At 41.8% G+C, this 22,130-nt stretch overlaps 2 protein-coding genes and 1 long non-coding RNA gene across 5 annotated transcripts in view; 1 reads left to right on the top strand and 2 right to left on the bottom strand.

Annotated features, from left to right (window-relative positions):
• The window catches only part of nudt13 (nudix (nucleoside diphosphate linked moiety X)-type motif 13), a 7,902-nt gene extending 1,563 nt beyond the window's left edge, over positions 1–6,339 (bottom strand). The window contains exons 1-7 of one of the 3 annotated variants that reach the window (XM_054599174.1): positions 6,273–6,315; positions 3,014–3,110; positions 2,609–2,751; positions 2,097–2,204; positions 1,879–1,985; positions 1,452–1,577; positions 973–1,084 (exon numbers count right to left, since the gene is read on the bottom strand). In XM_054599174.1, the coding sequence (XP_054455149.1) occupies positions 973–1,084; positions 1,452–1,577; positions 1,879–1,985; positions 2,097–2,204; positions 2,609–2,751; positions 3,014–3,081 (664 nt within the window). In that variant the 5' untranslated portion in view covers positions 3,082–3,110; positions 6,273–6,315. Of the gene's footprint in view, positions 1–972; positions 1,085–1,451; positions 1,578–1,878; positions 1,986–2,096; positions 2,205–2,608; positions 2,752–3,013; positions 3,111–6,272 lie in introns of all 3 variants that reach the window. The other 2 variants (XM_054599173.1, XM_054599175.1) reach the window with 2 other exon arrangements.
• A 795-nt stretch (positions 6,340–7,134) lies between these two features.
• Positions 7,135–12,409, top strand: rpp30 (ribonuclease P/MRP 30 subunit). The gene is made up of 11 exons (XM_054599261.1): positions 7,135–7,249; positions 8,732–8,790; positions 8,956–8,991; positions 9,184–9,270; positions 9,539–9,610; positions 9,923–10,012; positions 10,159–10,275; positions 10,363–10,392; positions 10,819–10,856; positions 11,578–11,657; positions 11,755–12,409. Exons 1-11 carry the CDS (start codon positions 7,168–7,170, stop codon positions 11,865–11,867), a joined length of 804 nt encoding a protein of 267 aa, XP_054455236.1. The 5' UTR covers positions 7,135–7,167; the 3' UTR covers positions 11,868–12,409.
• Positions 12,410–13,438: 1,029 nt separating this feature from the next.
• On the bottom strand, positions 13,439–17,121 carry LOC129091543 (uncharacterized). The gene is made up of 3 exons (XR_008531224.1): positions 17,031–17,121; positions 16,513–16,572; positions 13,439–16,038 (listed from the first exon to the last, which is right to left on the bottom strand). It is a non-coding gene; the product is annotated as an uncharacterized LOC129091543 (long non-coding RNA).
• Positions 17,122–22,130: the final 5,009 nt, after the last annotated feature.

The raw sequence follows: 22,130 nt of genomic DNA, 5'->3' as shown, positions 1-22,130 counted from the left end.
GGAACACCCACAGACAGACATGAAACCAGGTGAGCTGAGACAGATGGGTAATTAGACAGGTAGGACTGTAGACAGGTTGAACTGTAGACGGGTAGGACAGTAGACAGGTAGGACTGTAGACAGGTAGGACAGTAGACAGGTAGGACAGTAGACAGGTAGGACAGTAGACAGGTAGGACTGTAGACAGGTAGGACAGTAGACAGGTAGGACTGTAGACAGGTAGGACAGACAGGTAGAACAGTAGACAGGTAGAACAGTAGACAGGTAGGACTGTAGACAGGTTGAACTGTAGACGGGTAGGACAGTAGACAGGTAGGACAGTAGACAGGTAGGACCGTAGACAGGTAGAACAGTAGACAGGTAGGACAGTAGACAGGTAGAACAGTAGACAGGTAGGACAGTAGACAGGTAGAACAGTAGACAGGTAGGACAGTAGACAGGTAGAACAGTAGACAGGTAGGACAGTAGACAGGTAGGACAGTAGACAGGTAGAACAGTAGACAGGTAGAACAGTAGACAGGTAGGACAGTAGACAGGTAGGACAGTAGACAGGTAGAACAGTAGACAGGTAGGACAGTAGACAGGTAGAACCGTAGACAGGTAGGACAGTAGACAGGTAGGACCGTAGACAGGTAGGACAGGTAGAACCGTAGACAGGTAGGACCGTAGACAGGTAGGACCGTAGACAGGTAGAACCGTAGACAGGTAGAACCGTAGACAGGTAGGACCGTAGACAGGTAGGACAGTAGACAGGTAGAACAGTAGACAGGTAGGACAGTAGACAGGTAGAACAGTAGACAGGTAGGACAGTAGACAGGTAGGACAGTAGACAGGTAGGACAGTAGACAGGTAGAACCGTAGACAGGTAGAACCGTAGACAGGTAGGACCGTAGACAGGTAGGACAGTAGACAGGTAGAACCGTAGACAGGTAGAACAGTAGACAGGTAGGACCGTAGACAGGTAGGACTGACCCATGTCACAGAAGCCGGCCAGAGCGCTGTACATCCCCTGAGGAAAGGACGACTGCCGGCCTAACAAACACCGTTTCCCATCAGACACCAGGACGATCACCACTGGAGACATCTGGAGGAAAACCAGGAGAAACCAGTCAAAACCAGTCCGCTCCAGACTGGAACTACAGACACACCACCAAGAACAGGGTTACAAGCTGGTTGGAGGTGTTTCAGATCTGGTTTGGATCTGGTTCAGGCCTGGTTAGAATCTGGATTGCATCCAGTCTGAATCCCGTTTGGATCTGGTTTTGGTACTGGGTCAGTTCTGGATTGGATTCCATTTGGACCTGGTCTGGATATGTTTTGGATCCGGTTCAGACCTGGTCTACAGCTGGTCTGGCTCCGGTTCAGACCTGGTCTACAGCTGGTCTGGCTCCGGTTCAGACCTGGTCTACAGCTGGTCTGGCTCCGGTTCAGACCTGGTCTACAGTGGTTACCTTGGGATAGTAGATGATGCCGGAGCTGCTGCAGACTCTCTGACTTCCTGCCTGGTTGCGTTGGGTCGGCTCACCGGTGGCGCTGCAGAATCCGCTGGTTTGATGCCAGCGCAGCAGAGCCTGACCCTGAAGAACAGAACCGGGTCAGGACCCGACAACTAGAGTGACCCTGAAGTTTCATTCTACACCAACAGGTGTACACACAGTACTAGAGGTACTACACATATTAATGTTGTAGTACACAAAGTAGTAGATGTTGTATACACAACAGTAGATGTACTACACACAGTGCAGTTGTAGTACTCACAGTAGTACATGTAGTACTAACAGTAGTACTAACAGTAGTACATGTAGTACTCACAGTAGTACTCACAGTAGTACTAACAGTAGTACATGTAGTACTCACAGTAGTACATGTAGTACCCACCTTGGCCACTAGAGGAGCGTCTCGTCCTGTCAGAAGAAAGAAGGACTTCCTCAGACTGATGAAGGTTCCTCCACACTCTTCTTCTACTGCTGCCTGATCCAGTTCCCCTAGAACACCCAACACAGACCAGAACACCAGAACCCACAGTCAGTGTGGAGCGGTGCATTCAGGGACTCACTAAACTGTACAGAGTTCACAGCGTTTCAATGTGTTCTTACCGACGTCGAGACAGAACTGGACCTGGTTCTGTTCAGAGCAGCCAATCAGAACCGACTCCTTCAGCAGGGTTCTCTCTGAGCCGAGTCTCTCCAGGATCGACTGCACGTCTGGAACACACAACATACAGAGGAGAAGCATGTTGGAGCCTCCGGTTCTGGTTCTCTCTGAGGTTCTCCTCGTCTTTTTCATTCTCTTTTTTACTGATATTCTGTTTTCAAAGTTCTCTTACTGTTCTGACATTCCTGAGCTTCTGTATTCTTGGTTCTCTACTTTAGGTTCTCTACCTGTGCTTCTCCACCTGTAGCTTTGGTTCTTTACCTGTGGTTCTCCTATCGCTCTCCACCTGTGGTTCTGAGGTTCTCCATCTATGGTTCTTTGGTTCTCTACCTGTCATTCTAAGGTTTTCCATCTGAGGTTCTGTATCTGTCGTTCTAAGGCTCTCCACCTGTGGTTGTGAGGTTCTGTACCTTTCGTTCTGAGGTTCTCCATCAGTGGTTCTGGGGTTCTGTACCTGAGGTGATCAGTGTTGCTGGTCTGAAGGTTCCCTGCTGGGTGCGTTGCAGCAGAGGTGACAGACGGTGGAACAGGAACATGTGACCGTTCTGCAGCGCTGCAGAACACAATTCATCATCCTCCTTCAGCCTGTTCACATACCTGAGAAGATCAATCAGTCAGTCAATCAATCAATCAGTCTGTCAATCAATCAGTCTGTCAATCAATCAATCAGTCAGTCAATCAATCAACCAATCAGTCAGTCAGTCAGTCAATCAATCAATCAGTCTGTCAATCAATCAGTCTGTCAATCAATCAATCAGTCTGTCAATCAATCAGTCTGTCAATCAATCAATCAGTCAATCAATCAATCAGTCAGTCAATCAATCAATCAATCAGTCAGTCAGTCAGTCAGTTACTGAACCTCATCCTGGAGACAAAGTTTGAGCAGCAGCGAGTTGACAGACGGGCGATCTTCAGAGGTCTCAACATGGCTGTCACTGAACCGGTGTGAAGCCTAGCTTAGCACGAAGACAGGATACAGTGGGAAACTGTTAGCCTAGCTTAGCACGAAGACAGGATACAGTGGGCAACTGTTAGCCTAGCTTAGCACGAAGACAGGATACAGTGGGAAACCTAGCCTAGCTTATCATAAGGACTGGGAGCAGTGGGCAACTGTTAGCCTAGCTTAGCACAGAGACTGGGAGCAGGGGGAACTGTTAGCCTAGCTTAGCACAGAGACTGGGAGCAGGGGGAACTGTTAGCCTAGCTTAGCACAGAGACTGGGAGCAGGGGGAACTGTTAGCCTAGCTTAGCACAGAGACTGGAGCAGGGGGAACTGTTAGCCTAGCTTAGCACAGAGACTGGGAGCAGGGGGAACTGTTAGCCTAGCTTAGCACAGAGACTGGAGCAGGGGGAACTGTTAGCCTAGCTTAGCACAGAGACTGGGAGCAGGGGGAACTGTTAGCCTAGCTTAGCACAGAGACTGGGAGCAGGGGGAACTGTTAGCCTAGCTTAGCACAGAGACTGGGAGCAGGGGGAACTGTTAGCCTAGCTTAGCACAGAGACTGGGAGCAGGAGGGAACTGTTAGCCTAGCTTAGCACAGAGACTGGGAGCAGGGGGAACTGTTAGCCTAGCTTAGCACAGAGACTGGGAGCAGGGGGAACTGTTAGCCTAGCTTAGCACAGAGACTGGGAGCAGGGGGAACTGTTAGCCTAGCTTAGCACAGAGACTGGGAGCAGGGGGAACTGTTAGCCTAGCTTAGCACAGAGACTGGGAGCAGGGGGAACTGTTAGCCTAGCTTAGCACAGAGACTGGGAGCAGGGGGAACTGTTAGCCTAGCTTAGCACAGAGACTGGAGCAGGGGGAACTGTTAGCCTAGCTTAGCACAGAGACTGGGAGCAGGGGGAACTGTTAGCCTAGCTTAGCACAGAGACTGGAGCAGGGGGAACTGTTAGCCTAGCTTAGCACAGAGACTGGAGCAGGGGGAACTGTTAGCCTAGCTTAGCACAGAGACTGGGAGCAGGGGGAACTGTTAGCCTAGCTTAGCACAGAGACTGGGAGAGGGGGACTAGCTTAGCACAGAGACAGGGGGAACTGTTAGCCTAGCTTAGCACAGAGACTGGGAGCAGGGGAACTGTTAGCCTAGCTTAGCACAGAGACTGGGAGCAGGGGGAACTGTTAGCCTAGCTTAGCACAGAGACTGGAGCAGGGGGAACTGTTAGCCTAGCTTAGCACAGAGACTGGAGCAGGGGGAACTGTTAGCCTAGCTTAGCACAGAGACTGGGAGCAGGAGGGAACTGTTAGCCTAGCTTAGCACAGATCCCTTTAAATATCTGTTACTTCAGACGTGACTCTAGTTCTTGATATTTTATTCTGATATTGTGACATAAACATCTGAACCCTCGTCCTTTCATCACATGATCTATTTCAATATGAATACATTTATTCTGTGAGGTCACTGAGCTACTGGAGGAATATGTTTATGTTAAACAATGACTGAGTCTGGACCTCAGAGAGACACCAGACCAGATATATTAAATACATTATTATATATATTATACATTATTATATATATTAAATGCATTATTATATTATACATTATTATATATATTAAATACATTATTATATATATTATACATTATTATATATATTATACATTATTATATATATTACATTATTATATATATTATACATTATTATATATATTAAATACATTATTATATATATTATACATTATTATATATATTAAATACATTATTATATATATTATACATTATTATATATATTAAATACATTATTATATATATTATACATTATTATATATATTATACATTATTATATATATTAAATGCATTATTATATATATTAAACACATTATTATATATATTATACATTATTATATATATTAAATGCATTATTATATATATTAAATGCATTATTATATAAATTATACATTATTATATATATTATACATTATTATATATATTATACATTATTATATATATTAAATACATTATTATATATTATATACATTATATATTAAACACATTATTATATATTATATACATTATTATATATATTAAATACATTATTATATATATTATACATTATTATATATATTAAATGCATTATTATATAAATTATACATTATTATATATATTATACATTATTATATATATTATACATTATTATATATATTAAATACATTATTATATATTATATACATTATTATATATTATATACATTATTATATATTATACATTATTATATATTATATACATTATTATATATATTAAATACATTATTATATATATTAAACACATTATATATTATATACATTATTATATATATTAAATACATTATTATATATTATATACATTATTATATATATTATACATTATTATATATATTAAATACATTATTATATATATTAAACACATTATATATTATATACATTATTATATATATTAAATACATTATTATATATTATATATATTATACATTATTATATATATTAAATACATTATTATATATTAAATACATTATATATTAAACACATTGTTATATATATTAAATACATTATTATATATTAAACACATTATATATTATATACATTATTATATATTAAACACATTATATATTAAATACATTATTATATATATTATTATATATTAAATACATTATATATTTATACATATATATATACATTATTATTATATATTAAACACATTATATATTAAATACATTATTATATATTAAATATATATATTATATATTATATATATTATTATATATTAAACACATTATATATTATATATATTATTATATATTAAACACATTATATATTATATATATTATTATATATTAAACACATTATATATTATATATATTATTATATATTAAACACATTATATATTATATATATTATTATATATTAAACACATTATATATTATATATATTATTATATATTAAACACATTATATATTAAATACATTATTATATATTAAACACATTATATATTATATATATTATTATATATTAAACACATTATATATTATATATATTATTATATATTAAACACATTATATATTATATATATTATTATATATTAAACACATTATTATTATATATATTATTATATATTAAACACATTATTATTATAAGTGTTTGTGTCGTTACCTGCGACCGCTTCTCTTCTCCGCGTGCAACCTTTGACCTCTTCTTCTTCTTCTGCTGCTGCTTCTTCTTCTTCTTCTTCTCTGTTTATTTGCAGCAGACGTATTTCTGCCCCCTGCAGGAAACAAGCGAAGAAGAGAAACAAACAAAGAATGAAACACATGAGATTATCTGATCAGACAATGATTATATTTATATATATAATATATATATATATATATATATATATATATATATATATATATATATAATATATATATTATATATGTATAATATATATTATATAAAATAATATATATTATTATTAGTATTATATATATATAATATATAATATATATAAAAATATATATATATATATATATATATAATATATATATACATAATATGTATATATGTACATCTGAGGACTACATCTCCCACATGTGAAAACTACAACTCCCACAGATGAGGACTACATCTCCCCCAGATGAGGACTACATCTCCCAGATGAGGACTAGATGAGGACTACATCTCCCAGAGATGAGGACTACATCTCCCGCAGATGAGGACTACATCTCCCCCAGATGAGGACTACATCTCCCCCAGATGAGGACTACATGTCCCACAGATGAGGACTACATCTCCCAGAGATGAGGACTACATCTCCCCCAGATGAGGAGGACTACATCTCCCCAGATGAGGACTACATCTCCCACAGATGAGGACTACATCTCCCAGAGATGAGGACTACATCTCCCAGAGATGAGGACTACATCTCCCCTAGATGAGGACTACATCTCCCATAGATGAGGACTACATCTCCCGCAGATGAGGACTACATCTCCCAGAGATGAGCACTACATCTCCCACAGATGAGCACTACATGTCCCAGCAGGCCGTGCGGCCGTGGCTCGGCAGCATGGCGGTGTTTATGGACCTGAACGTTCTGTTCTCTGCGGAGAGCAGCAGCATGAGGAGCCTGATCCAGACCGCCGCGCACCGTGAGTCTCTGCGGGGAACACGCTCTCTGCGGCCGGGCTCTGGAGCCTGCTGAGCGGCCACAGAGACAGCGAGCACCGGGGCCCGGTCCGGAGCGGGGGGAGATCCACGTGTTTAAGTCTCCTGGTGGACTGCGTTATATATATAATATATATAATAATAATATATAAAGTCTAATAATAATAATAATAATATAAAGTCTCCTGGTGGACTGCGTTATATATATATATATATATAATAATAAAGTCTCCTAATAATTATATATATATATATATAATAATAATAATAAAGTCTCCTAATAATCATAATAATATAAATCTATGCGTTATATATATATATATATATAATAATAATAATAATAATAATAATATAAAGTCTCCTAGAGGACTGCGTTATATATATATATATATAATAATAATAATAATCATAATAATAATAATATAAAGTCTCCTAGATATATATATATATAATAATAATCATAATAATAATAATCATAATAATATAAAGTCTCCTAGAGGACTGCGTTATATATATATATATATAATAATAATAATCATAATAATATAAAGTCTCCTAGAGGACTGCGTTATATATATATATATATAATAATAATCATAATAATATAAAGTCTCCTAGATATATATATATAATAATATAATATCATAATAATAATAATAATCTCCTAGATATATATATATAATAATAATAATAATAATAATAATATAAAGTCTCCTAGAGGACTGCGTTATATATATATATATATAATAATAATAATCATAATAATATAAAGTCTCCTAGAGGACTGCGTTATATATATATATATATAATAATAATAATAATAATAATAATCATAATAATATAAAGTCTCCTACTGGACTGCGTTCAGAAACTATACAACATTTACCTGTTAAATATAACATATTTATATATATATATAAATATATAGAAAGATATATATATATATGTTGGAGCCCTGTGTTTAACATTTACCCTGTTAAATATAGTGCTGAAATATATATAAATGTCGTTATATATATATATATATTATATATATATATTTATATAAATATATATTTATATATATAAATATATATGTATATTTATATATATAAATATACATGTATATTCATATATATATGTGGTCTCCATGTTGGAGCCCTGTGTTTAATTATATATATATATGTTGTATTTCCATTTATATATGTTTATATATATATTTATATATATAAATATTTATATATATATATGTTGTCTCCATGTTGGAGCCCTGTGTTTAACGTTTATCTGGTTATTGGTCACAGTGGAGATGAAATATAATATTATTGAACACATCATTCAGACTAATCAGATAAAGTGGAACATTCGGCCGCGTGAATGACCCAACAAACAGTTTAAATCAGAGGAACCTGAACGTCACTGAAGGGTCAGCAGCATGTTCACTGATGAAGATGAAGATGGTGAGGTTGTGTGTTTTCTTCCTGCAGTCGGTTTCTCAACAGTCGCCATCAACTACGTGTTTGAACCGACGGCCAAAAAGAAACAGGTGAGTATCACCTGTGTGGTGCGTTCAGGGACACACAGAGAACTCCAGCCTGTTTATTTAATCATTAAAACATTCTTAGTTTATCATCAAAACTATTAAACTAATCTGGAGAGAAGAGTCATGACCGACTTCATTATGGAACAATGTTTTATTTCCCGTTTGCAGGAGATTCCAACCCCGACACCGATCAATGATCTGATGATGAGCTGGTGATGGTGATGATGATGATGGTACGATGATGATGATGATGATGATGATGATGATGGTGGTGATGGTGGTGGTGATGATGGTGATGGTGATGATGATGGTGGTGATGATGATGATGATGATGATGATGTGATGGTGATGGTGGTGATGATGTGATGGTGACTGTCTGTGATGTGGTTGGTTAACACCTGTCTCTGTCTCCGTCAGGGTCGGTCTCGTCCAATCAGAGTGCTGAACAGACTGACGGTTGTGATGTCAGACTCCAGTCACTTTGTGAGTGTTGCTTTTATTTTGAAGTCTCTCAGGATGTAGATATTTACTTCTCCCAGCCAACCGATCAATACACTGATATCTTCAGAATAAAAGCCCAACGGTATCATCTATGTGCTGATCATCATCTGTTTATTGATTTTTTATATATATGTGTGTGTGTGTGTGTGTGTGTGTGTGTGTGTGTGTGTGTGTGTGTGTGTGTGTGTGTGTGTGTGTGTGTGTGTGTGTGTGTGTGTGTGTGTGTGTGTGTGTGTGTGTGTGTGTTCAGAGGCCAAACGCTGCAGAGTATCGTCACTTCGACCTCCTCGCCGTCCAGCCGACGACAGAGAAACTCTTTCATGTGAGATTCAAGGACACTCGAGTATTTCTATGTTGTACTACTTTATACTGCACTACATTCAGGTACTACACATAAAGTACAACACGTTTTTATGACTAGTTATTAACAGTACACACGGTAGCACTACATGTAATAATAATGTAGTATTTCAAATTGAATACTAAGAGTATTTTATATTTATGCTGATACTGCAGTAAAAATACTCTGTTTACTGAAGTAAAGAATCTGAATACTTCTACATGTAAATACAGTGTGTGTGTGTGTGTGTGTGTGTGTGTGTGTGTGTGTGTGTGTGTGTGTGTGTGTGTGCAGGCGGCCTGTATGCTATATGATGTTGACATCATCTGTATCTCGGTGACGGAGAAACTTCCATTCTTCTTCAAGAGAGCGCCAGTCAACGGGGTCAGATTGATATTATTAAATATAACATACACACACACACACACATATATATACATATATATATATATATACACATATATATATATATACGTATATATATATATATATGTGTGTGTGTGCGTGTGTAATACTGCGTGTGTGTTCAGGCCGTGGAAAGGGGCGTGGTCTTCGAGGTGTCGTACTCTGCAGCCCTCAGAGACTCCACCAGGAGGCGCTACACCATCGCCAACGCCGTCTCTCTGATGGAGAGCTGTAAGGGGAAGGTAGGTGACCAGCTGTGTTATGACACATTCAGTGATGTAATGATGATGTCAGAGGAGGCGGAGCCTGAAACTGTCTCTGTCTTTCAGAATGTGATCCTGTCCAGTGCAGCCGAGAAGGTCAGTGATCAGTCGAGCTGTGTGATCAATGTCTAATAATCAATAATGATGTGTCTAATAATAATAATCAGCTGTGTGATCAATGTCTAATAATAGAGCTGTGTGATCAATGTCTAATAATCAATAATGATGTGTAATCAGTAGAGCTGTGTGATCAATGTCTAATAATCAATAATGATGTGTAATCAGTAGAGCTGTGTGATCAATGTCTAATAATCAATAATGATGTGTAATCAGTAGAGCTGTGTGATCAATGTCTAATAATCAATAATGATGTGTGATCAGTAGAGCTGTGTGATCAATGTCTAATAATCAATAATGATGTGTGATCAGTAGAGCTGTGTGATCAATGTCTAATAATCAATAATGATGTGTAATCAGTAGAGCTGTGTGATCAATGTCTAATAATCAATAATGTGTCCTCAGCCTCTGGAGCTCAGAGGACCTTATGACATCACCAACTTGTATCCTTCCTATTGGTTCACCAACAACAGAAACCACTTCCTGTTTGTGTGTGTAGTACTACAATACTCTGTGTGTGTGTGTGTGTAGTACTACAATACTCTGTGTGTGTGTGTGTGTGTGTGTGTAGTACTACAATACTCTGTGTGTGTGTGTGTAGTACTACAATACTCTGTGTGTGTGTGTGTGTGTGTGTAGTACTACAATACTGTGTGTGTGTGTGTGTGTAGTATTACAATACTCTGTGTGTGTAGTATTACAATACTATGTGTGTGTGTGTGTAGTATTACAATACTGTGTGTGTGTGTAGTACTGCAATACTCTGTATCTAGTACTCTGTGTGTGTAGTACTATGTAGTATGTAGTACTGTATGTAGTACTATGTAGGACTCAGTGTGTGTAGTACTATGTGTATGTAGTACTCTGTGTATGTAGTACTCTGTATATGTAGGACTCAGTGTGTGTAGTACTCTGTGTATGTAGTACTCTGTATATGTAGGACTCAGTGTGTGTAGTACTCTGTGTATGTAGTACTCTGTATATGTAGGACTCAGTGTATGTAGTACTCTGTGTATGTAGTACTCTGTGTATGTAGTACTATGTAGTACTCTGTGTATGTAGTACTCTGTATATGTAGGACTCAGTGTGTGTAGTACTCTGTGTATGTAGTACTATGTAGTACCGTGTAGTACTTCCTGTTGTTCTCCTGATACTCCTCCTCAGAGCTTTGTTGTTCGGTTTGTCCGATGGAGACGCTAAAGAAGCCGTTTCCTCCACCTGTCGGTCAGTTGTACTACACGGAGGTGAGTACTTCTACCTCTCTCTGTACTGTCGATACTTACTGATACTTGTTATTTAACGTGCTGTTTAAATGAAATGTTCTTTCATCTTTTGGTTTAGAAACCAGGAAGTCGGCCGGTGGGATCATCTCCACCATGAAGACCTGCAGTGAGGCCTCCAGCCAGCAGGGGGCTCCACCTGCCAAGAGAGCCAAGCCTCACCCGACTCCGTGATTGACAGCTGAGGAGGGCGGGGCTTCTGGACGGAGTCAACAGGCTGATTCTGATTGTTGTTTTTCAACATAAAATGAATCCATGATGAACTCCACTTTCATTTCTCAGTTATTTGTTTGTTGTTCAGAATGAATGATGTCATCACTATTAAATGTTTTGAAACATTCTTTGTCTTTATTTTATAGGTAAAAAGAAAACCCACCTGAGATATAAATCTGTCAAGTGTTTGATTAAGTATGTCATAGTATAGGATGATCAATAACTATCATCTGCATAAAGATGTAGAGGAGTAATGTCGACCTGATTAGAGAATGAAGTCTCTGAGTTCAAATACCGGCCGGCCGCGTGCGTTTTAGTGCACGTGAGCGTACATGTTAGTGCACGTGAGCGTGACCCACTGGTAAGCTCACGCTCCTCGTGGCGGTTACGGCAGCGGCGTGGTGCCCATCCTCCAGTTCTTCTGTTAGCACTGTTTACCATGTTAGCACTGTTTACCATGTTAGCACTGTTTAACATGTTAGCACTGTTTAACATGTCAGCACTGTTTAACATGTCAGCACTGTTTAACATGTCAGCACTGTTTAACATGTTAGCACTGTTTAACATGTCAGCACTGTTTGCACTGTTTACCATGTCAGCACTGTTTACCATGTTAGCACTGTTTAACATGTTAGCACTGTTTAACATGTTAGCACTGTTTACCATGTCAGCACTGTTTACCATGTTAGCACTGTTTAACATGTTAGCACTGTTTAACATGTCAGCACTGTTTACCATGTCAGCACTGTTTAACATGTTAGCACTGTTTAACATGTTAGCACTGTTTAACATGTTAGCACTGTTTAACATGTTAGCACTGTTTAACATGTCAGCACTGTTTACCATGTTAGCACTGTTTACCATGTTAGCACTGTTTACCATGTCAGCACTGTTTAACATGTTAGCACTGTTTAACATGTTAGCACTGTTTAACATGTTAGCACTGTTTACCATGTTAGCACTGTTTAACATGTCAGCACTGTTGTTAGCACTGTTTAACATGTTAGCACTGTTTAACATGTTAGCACTGTTTACCATGTCAGCACTGTTTACCATGTTTAACATTAGCACTGTTTACCATGTCAGCACTGTTTAACATGTTAGCACTGTTTACCATGTTAGCACTGTTTAACATGTTAGCACTGTTTACCATGTTAGCACTGTTTACCATGTTAGCACTGTTTAACATGTTAGCACTGTTTACCATGTTAGCACTGTTTACCATGTCAGCACTGTTTAACATGTTAGCACTGTTTAACATGTTAGCACTGTTTAACATGTCAGCACTGTTTAACATGTTAGCACTGTTTAACATGTCAGCACTGTTTACCATGTTAGCACTGTTTAACATGTTAGCACTGTTTAACATGTCAGCACTGTTTAACATGTTAGCACTGTTTAACATGTTAGCACTGTTTACCATGTCAGCATGTTTACCACAGCACTGTTTAACATGTCAGCACTGTTTACCATGTTAGCACTGTTTAACATGTTAGCACTGTTTAACATGTTAGCACTGTTTAACATGTCAGCACTGTTTAACATGTTAGCACTGCTAGATGCTAGCTCAGCCCGCTCCATGTTGATAGCATCTTTAAGTAGCAGATATTGAGAAACATTATTTTCTTTGTTTCATCAGTAAAAAGGAAACAGACTTCAGAGAAGTTTCAGTCAAATGTTTTATTTTGAAATCAGTCTGCAGTACAAATGTTGCACTCTGATTGGTCAGCCCCAAGGCAGGAAATGATGTCATTAAAAATAGAGCTGCCTTACATTCAGTCAGATTAATAAAAAAACGCTTCACAATATAAAAATGTGTGTTTCACAAAAATATAAATTTACAAAACAGGAAGATTTCAGACTTTTTAGAGAACAAATTAACATGAATATTCATTTTCTTCTTAATGAACCATTTAAAATGAGTCACTACGGGAAAATACATCAGTCAGGATTTTAAAAATCAACTTCAACAAAAACAGTTTTAGCTTTTTAATGTCCAGCAGACAGAAACCTCTTAAACAGGTTTACTGGGAGGATTCTGGTCTCAGAGAGATTAACAAAGAATCCCTTTAAGAGCCGACGGACACTGAAGCCAGAGATACAAAAACTACATCAGCAGACAATCGTCATGGATCCCTTAGATTCATTTTTTAATTATGACCCAGAATTATACTGGACATATTTTATATGAGATAAGATTCTTTCTGGACATAATGTTTGAAAAGTCGACTTGGAGAACTCTACTGGTTGTAACAAACACTAGAGAACTCTACTGGTTGTAACAAACACTAGAGAACTCTACTGGTTCTAACAAACACTAGAGAACTCTACTGGTTCTAACAAACACTGGAGAACTCTACTGGTTCTAACAAACACTAGAGAACTCTACTGGTTCTAACAAACACTAGAGAACTCTACTGGTTCTAACAAACACTAGAGAACTCTACTGGTTCTAACAAACACTAGAGAACTCTACTGGTTCTATAATAATAATCAATCCTTTATTAGTCCCACAATGGGGAAATTATTTCTCTGCATTTAACCATCCCGGAGGAGCAGTGGGCTGCAATGAAGCGCCCGGGGAGCAACTTGGGGTTAGGTGTCTCGCTCAAGGACACCTCGGCATGTTGCCGGTAGAGGGGTTTGAACCACCAACCTTGTGGTTACGGGACAAGCGCTCTACCTTATGTGCCACAGCCGCCCCTAACAAACACTAGAGAACTCTACTGGTTCTAACAAACACTAGAGAACTCTACTGGTTCTAAATCTAAAAACAGCTTTGGAGAGTTAGCCACCGAGCTAGGTTAACGAGCTAACAGCTCAGGTGCTGAACAAGGCTGACGTGAAACAGTGTATGAGCCCTTTAGTGGTCGATGAGGATCAGAGGCAGCCTGGAGGTCAAAGGTCAAATCACTGACCGTGTCAGGCGTGAACCAGCAGACGAAAGGTAGGAGGAGGAAGGCCGTATGATTGGATGGGAGAGGCAGAGGGGGCGGGGCTTATACTGCAGCTCACTGAGCTCGACACAGAGTCTGTGCTTTTAAAAAGCCTTTCTGCCGATTCCCGCTCTACACGATGGTGCGTTCAAAGCCACCAGGATATCTGAGCACTGAGAGAGAGCCGCTGGAAAGGAGCTCTGAAGGTAGAAAGTCATGAATCTGGTTGTTTGATTTATTTACATTTAATCTTCTGATGAAGATCAACGTAAAGACAGAACAAAATAATCAAACTCAGATGTCCGATTGTCCTTAAACACACCAACAAACACTCATTTTGTGGCAAACTAAAAAAGTGGATGTCATGTGATAACGAGTCTCCATGACGGCTGAGGAAGGACATGAGAGATGGTTGAAAGCTCTGGAAACGGAGGAATGTTAAAGAGAATCAGGGCAGGGAGAACTCCTGAGGACCTTCTGTCACTCTGGTGGCTTCAGACATCTTCTATGGAGGTCTCAACAGACAACAGGAGGAGACTCAACAAACTGGTTCAGAAGGCCAGCAGTGTGCTGGGGTGTCCACTGGTTACGGTGGAGGTGGTGGGAGACAGGAGGGTGATGGCCAAGCTGTCATCCCTGATGGACAACACCTCTCACCCCATGCAGGACACCCTGGCAGCTCTGTGCAGCTCCTTCACCCCCGGTGGTGAAGGAGAGGTACTGCAGGTCCTTCCTTCCTGCTGCTGTCAGGCTGCACAACCAGCTCTGCTCCCAGCAGACCACGACACTAAAAAACAACTATATAAATCTGTGCAATATAGAAATATGTCCACTACACTGTACAATACTACAATTATTCTGTCTGTTTATATAATATTTGAGTTATTTAATATTCTCTACTGTGTTATTACTTATTTATAATACTTGTTTTGATCTTGTTCTTCACTGTGTCTCTAGTTTATGTCCTCTCTGCACTGTGGGACTAATAAAGGATTATCTTATCTTATCTTATCTTATCTTACAAGAGGAGCACCTGATTGGCCCTGTCAGTGGGCGGGGTCATGATTACATCATCAGGGAGTGAAGTGTCATTGGACGGCTGTGAGTCTAGACGAGTCAGAGGACCCTAAAGGGGCCCCTCCTCCTCCTCCTCCTCCTCCTCCTCCTCAGAGGCCCATGATGTGGTTGATGTGACCCTGAAACATGAAACATGAGTTTAATAAACTTTAATTCCACTGACAAACAGGAAGAACAAATATAAAGACCATTTAAACATTAAAACATTAAAACATTTAAACATTAAAACATTTAAAACATTTAAACATTTAAACATTAAAACATTTAAACATGATGATATTTGGATGTTTTTGAATAAAGACTATTTGTTCCTCTTTAGTTTATTCAAATGTTTTTACTTTGATCAGAGTTGATGTTTGACCTTTGACCCAGCAGAGATGAAGCTGAGCCAATGTTCACCTCACAGGACCGTTTATTTACATCACTCACAGAGACGCCATGGAGGGGGAGGGGCTTATCTCCATGGAAACCGTTATCAGCTAAGCTAGTGCTGCTATCAACCAATAAATGATGTCCTGTTTCCACCGACCTTTGACCTCAGCGTCAGATAAACATCAATACGACTAATAATCAATAAAGATATCAGAACTCACGGGTTCTCCTCCAAGACACCGAGGACAGCAGAGAGGAGGTCTGGACCGGACCACGCCCACCTACACACACACAGACACACACAGAGACACACACACACACACATACAGAGACACACACACACAGAGACACACACACACACACACAGAGACACACACACACACACACACAGACACACACACACAGAGACACACACACACACACACACACACACACAGAGACACACACACACACACACACACACACACACACACACACACAGACACACACACACACACACACGTCAGTCTTTATTCAGGTTCATTACTGATGAGTCGCTGTGACTGGATTCACCTTTAACTGTTTATTTATTCATTATTATGTCCTTTGTTTGTTTGTTTGTTTGTTTGTTTGCTGTGTAAATAAACCTTGGGTTCTGGGACTTCCCTGTAAACGAGTTCATCCAGATATATACATATTTATATGTACATCCATTAATATTATTGATCTGTGAACTGTTGTCATGACGACCTGGACTCACCTGCTGTTCCTGTTGCTGATTGGACACTGAAAAGGTGTGCGACGTATCCATTGGACACTCAGTCACATGGAGCTCCGCCCCCAAACACAGTCGCTTCTGAAAGCAAAACATCATCATCATCATCATCATCATCATCATCTTCATCATCATCTCTGAGTCTGTGATCAGCAACAAGGAACTGTTCTGGCACCGTTCCTCTTCACCTCCAGAAGTTCTCCGATGACTCCTCCATTGTTGGATGTATCACCAGGGACAACGAGGAGGAGTACCGAGAGGAGGAGTACCGAGAGGAGGAGTACCGAGAGGAGGAGTACCGAGAGGAGGAGTACATAGAGGAGGAGTACAGAGAGGAGTACCGAGAGGAGTACCGAGAGGAGGAGTACAGAGAGGAGGAGTACCGAGAGGAGGAGTACATAGAGGAGGAGAGGAGTACCGAGAGGAGGAGTACAGAGAGGAGAGTACAGAGAGGAGGAGTACCGAGAGGAGGAGTACAGAGAGGAGGAGTACCGAGAGGAGGAGTACATAGAGGAGGAGTACAGAGAGGAGTACCGAGAGGAGTACCGAGAGGAGGAGTACAGAGAGGAGTACCGAGAGGAGGAGTACAGAGAGGAGGAGTACAGAGAGGAGGAGTACCGAGAGGAGGAGTACAGAGAGGAGGAGAGAGGAGGAGTACAGAGAGGAGGAGTACAGAGAGGAGGAGTACCGAGAGGAGGAGTACAGAGAGGAGGAGTACCGAGAGGAGGAGTACAGAGAGAGAGGAGGAGTACAGAGAGGAGGAGTACAGAGAGGAGGAGTACAGGAGGAGTACCGAGAGGAGGAGTACAGAGAGGAGGAGTACAGAGAGGAGGAGTACAGAGAGGAGGAGCTTGTGGTGGACTACCAGAGGAACAGAAGCCCCCCTGTCCCTGTTTTCCTTCAGGGAGGGGGGTGGAGAGGGTTGAGTCCTACAAGCACCTTGGGGTGCAGATCAACAATAAACTGGACTGGACACACAACACTGCCCTCTACAGGAAAGGACCTAACCAGTGCCCTCTTCTCCTACCAGTCTGTGGTAACCAGTGCCCTCTTCTTCTTCTACCAGTCTGTGGTACCAGTCTGTGGTAACCAGTGCCCTCTTCTTCTTCTACCAGTCTGTGGTACCAGTCCAGTGCCCTCTTCTTCTTCTACCAGTCTGTGGTAACCAGCGCCCTCTTCTTCTTCTACCAGTCTGTGGTAACCAGTGCCCTCTTCTTCTACCAGTCTGTGGTAACCAGTGCCCTCTTCTTCTACCCCTTCTTCTTCTACCAGTCTGTGGTAACCAGTGCCCTCTTCTTCTTCTACCAGTCTGTGGTAACCAGTGCCCTCTTCTTCTACCAGTCTGTGGTAACCAGTGCCCTCTTCTTCTACCAGTCTGTGGTAACCAGTGTAACCAGTGCCCTCTTCTTCTACCAGTCTGTGGTAACCAGTGTCCTCTTCTTCTACCAGTCTGTGGTAACCAGTGTCCTCTTCTTCTACCAGTCTGTGGTAACCAGTCCTCTTCTTCTACCAGTCTGTGGTAACCAGTGCCCTCTTCTTCTTCTACCAGTCTGTGGTAACCAGTGCCCTCTTCTTCTACCAGTCTGTGGTAACCAGTGCCCTCTTCTTCTACCAGTCTGTGGTAGCCAGCGCCCTCTTCTTCTACCAGTCTGTGGTAACCAGTGCCCTCTTCTTCTACCAGTCTGTGGTAACCAGTGCCCTCTTCTTCTACCAGTCTGTGGTAACCAGTGCCCTCTTCTTCTACCAGTCTGTGGTAACCAGTGCCCTCTTCTTCTTCTACCAGTCTGTGGTAACCAGTGCCCCTTCTTCTTCTACCAGTCTGTGGTAACCAGCCCTCTTCTTCTACCAGTCCCTCTTCTTCTACCAGTCTGTGGTAACCAGTGCCCTCTTCTTCTTCTTCTACCAGTCTACCAGTGGTAACCAGTGCCCTCTTCTTCTACCAGTCTGTGGTAACCAGCGCCCTCTTCTTCTACCAGTCTGTGGTAACCAGTGCCCTCTTCTTCTACCAGTCTGTGGTAACCAGTGCCCTCTTCTTCTTCTACCAGTCTGTGGTAACCAGTGCCCTCTTCTTCTTCTACCAGTCTGTGGTAACCAGCGCCCTCTTCTTCTTCTACCAGTCTGTGGTAACCAGTGCCCTCTTCTTCTTCTACCAGTCTGTGGTAACCAGTGTCCTCTTCTTCTACCAGTCTGTGGTAACCAGTGCCCTCTTCTTCTTCTACCAGTCTGTGGTAACCAGTACCCTCTTCTTCTTCTACCAGTCTGTGGTAACCAGTGCCCTCTTCTTCTACCAGTCTGTGGTAACCAGTGCCCTCTTCTTCTACCAGTCTGTGGTAACCAGTGCCCTCTTCTTCTACCAGTCTGTGGTAACCAGTGCCCTCTTCTTCTTCTACCAGTCTGTGGTAACCAGTGCCCTCTTCTTCTACCAGTCTGTGGTAACCAGTGCCCTCTTCTTCTACCAGTCTGTGGTAGCCAGTGCCCTCTTCTTCTACCAGTCTGTGGTAACCAGTGGCCCTCTTCTTCTACCAGTCTGTGGTAACCAGTGCCCTCTTCTTCTACCAGTCTGTGGTAACCAGTGCCCCTCTTCTTCTACCAGTCTGTGGTAACCAGTGCCCTCTTCTTCTTCTACCAGTCTGTGGTAACCAGTGCCCTCTTCTTCTTCTACCAGTCTGTGGTAACCAGTGCCCTCTTCTTCTACCAGTCTGTGGTAACCAGTGCCCTCTTCTTCTTCTACCAGTCTGTGGTAACCAGTGCCCTCTTCTTCTACCAGTCTGTGGTAACCAGCGCCCTCTTCTTCTACCAGTCTGTGGTAACCAGTGCTGTGGTAACCTCTTCTTCTACCAGTCTGTGGTAACCAGTGCCCTCTTCTTCTTCTACCAGTCTGTGGTAACCAGTGCCCTCTTCTTCTTCTACCAGTCTGTGGTAACCAGTGCCCTCTTCTTCTTCTACCAGTCTGTGGTAACCAGTGCCCTCCCTACCAGTCTTCTTCTTCTACCAGTCTGTGGTAACCAGTGTCCTCTTCTTCTACCAGTCTGTGGTAACCAGTGCCCCTTCTTCTTCTACCAGTCTGTGGTAACCAGTGCCCTTCTTCTTCTACCAGTCTGTGGTAACCAGTGCCCTCTTCTTCTACCAGTCTGTGGTAACCTCTTCTTCTACCAGTCTGTGGTAACCAGTGCCCTCTTCTTCTACCAGTCTGTGGTAACCAGTGCCCTCTTCTTCTACCAGTCTGTGGTAACCAGCGCCCTCTTCTTCTACCAGTCTGTGGTAACCAGTGCCCTCTTCTTCTACCAGTCTGTGGTAGCCAGTGCCCAGTCTTCTTCTTCTACCAGTCTGTGGTAACCAGTGCCCTCTTCTTCTACCAGTCTGTGGTAACCAGTGCCCTCTTCTTCTACCAGTCTGTGGTAACCAGTGCCCTCTTCTTCTACCAGTCTGTGGTAACCAGTGTCCTCTTCTTCTACCAGTCTGTGGTAACCAGTGCCCTCTTCTTCTACCAGTCTGTGGTAACCAGTGCCTCTTCTTCTTCTACCAGTCTGTGGTAACCAGTGCCCTTCTTCTTCTACCAGTCTGTGGTAACCAGTGCCCTCTTCTTCTACCAGTCTGTGGTAACCAGTGCCCTCTTCTTCTACCAGTCTGTGGTAACCAGCGCCCTCTTCTTCTTCTACCAGTCTGTGGTAACCAGTGCCCTCTTCTTCTTCTACCAGTCTGTGGTAACCAGTGCCCTCTTCTTCTTCTACCAGTCTGTGGTAACCAGTGCCCTCTTCTTCTACCAGTCTGTGGTAACCAGTGCCCTCTTCTTCTACCAGTCTGTGGTAACCAGTGCCCTCTTCTTCTACCAGTCTGTGGTAACCAGTGCCCTCTTCTTCTACCAGTCTGTGGTAACCAGTGCCCTCTTCTTCTACCAGTCTGTGGTAACCAGTGCCCTCTTCTTCTACCAGTCTGTGGTAACCAGTGCCCTCTTCTTCTACCAGTCTGTGGTAACCAGTGCCCTCTTCTTCTACCAGTCTGTGGTAACCAGCGCCCTCTTCTTCTTCTACCAGTCTGTGGTAGCCAGTGCCCTCTTCTTCTACCAGTCTACCAGTGCCCCTTCTTCTTCTACCAGTCTGTGGTAACCAGTGCCCTCTTCTTCTACCAGTCTGTGGTAACCAGTGCCCTCTTCTTCTACCAGTCTGTGGTAACCAGTGCCCCTCTTCTTCTACCAGTCTGTGGTAACCAGTGTCCTCTTCTTCTCTTCTTCTACCAGTCTGTGGTAACCAGTGCCCTCTTCTTCTTCTACCAGTCTGTGGTAACCAGTGCCCTCTTCTTCTACCAGTCTGTGGTAACCAGTGCCCTCTTCTTCTACCAGTCTGTGGTAGCCAGTGCCCTCTTCTTCTACCAGTCTGTGGTAACCAGTGCCCTCTTCTTCTACCAGTCTGTGGTAACCAGTGCCCTCTTCTTCTACCAGTCTGTGGTAACCAGTGCCCTCTTCTTCTTCTACCAGTCTGTGGTAACCAGTGCCCTCTTCTTCTTCTACCAGTCTGTGGTAACCAGTGCCCTCTTCCTCTTCTTCTACCAGTCTGTGGTAACCAGTGCCCTCTTCTTCTACCAGTCTGTGGTAACCAGCGCCCTCTTTCTTCTTCTACCAGTCTGTGGTAACCAGCGCCCTCTTCTTCTACCAGTCTGTGGTAACCAGTGCCCTCTTCTTCTACCAGTCTGTGGTAACCAGTGCCCTCTTCTTCTACCAGTCTGTGGTAACCAGTGCCCTCTTCTTCTACCAGTCTGTGGTAGCCAGCGCCCTCTTCTTCTACCAGTCTGTGGTAGCCAGCGCCCTCTTCTTCGCTGTAGCGTGCTGGGGTGGTGGCATCAGGACTGGAGATGCCAACAAGCTCAACAAGCTGGTGAGGAGAGCCAGCTCTGTGGTGGTCTGGAGCTGGACAGTCTGGAGTCAGTGGGTGAGAGGAGGATGAAGGTCACACTCGGAGCCGTCCTGGACAATCCCTCTCACCCTCTGGGGCGACTGTGGCTCAGTGGAGAGCAGGGTCGTCCCTCCAATCAGAGGATCGGCGGTTCGATCCCTGGCTCCGGCAGCCCATGTCGATGTGTCCTTGGGCA

This window comes from Anoplopoma fimbria, chromosome 5 (genome assembly GCF_027596085.1).
Source record: "Anoplopoma fimbria isolate UVic2021 breed Golden Eagle Sablefish chromosome 5, Afim_UVic_2022, whole genome shotgun sequence".
NCBI classification, from domain to species: Eukaryota; Metazoa; Chordata; class Actinopteri; order Perciformes; family Anoplopomatidae; genus Anoplopoma; species Anoplopoma fimbria.
This window is presented reverse-complemented; position numbering and strand designations above follow the sequence as displayed.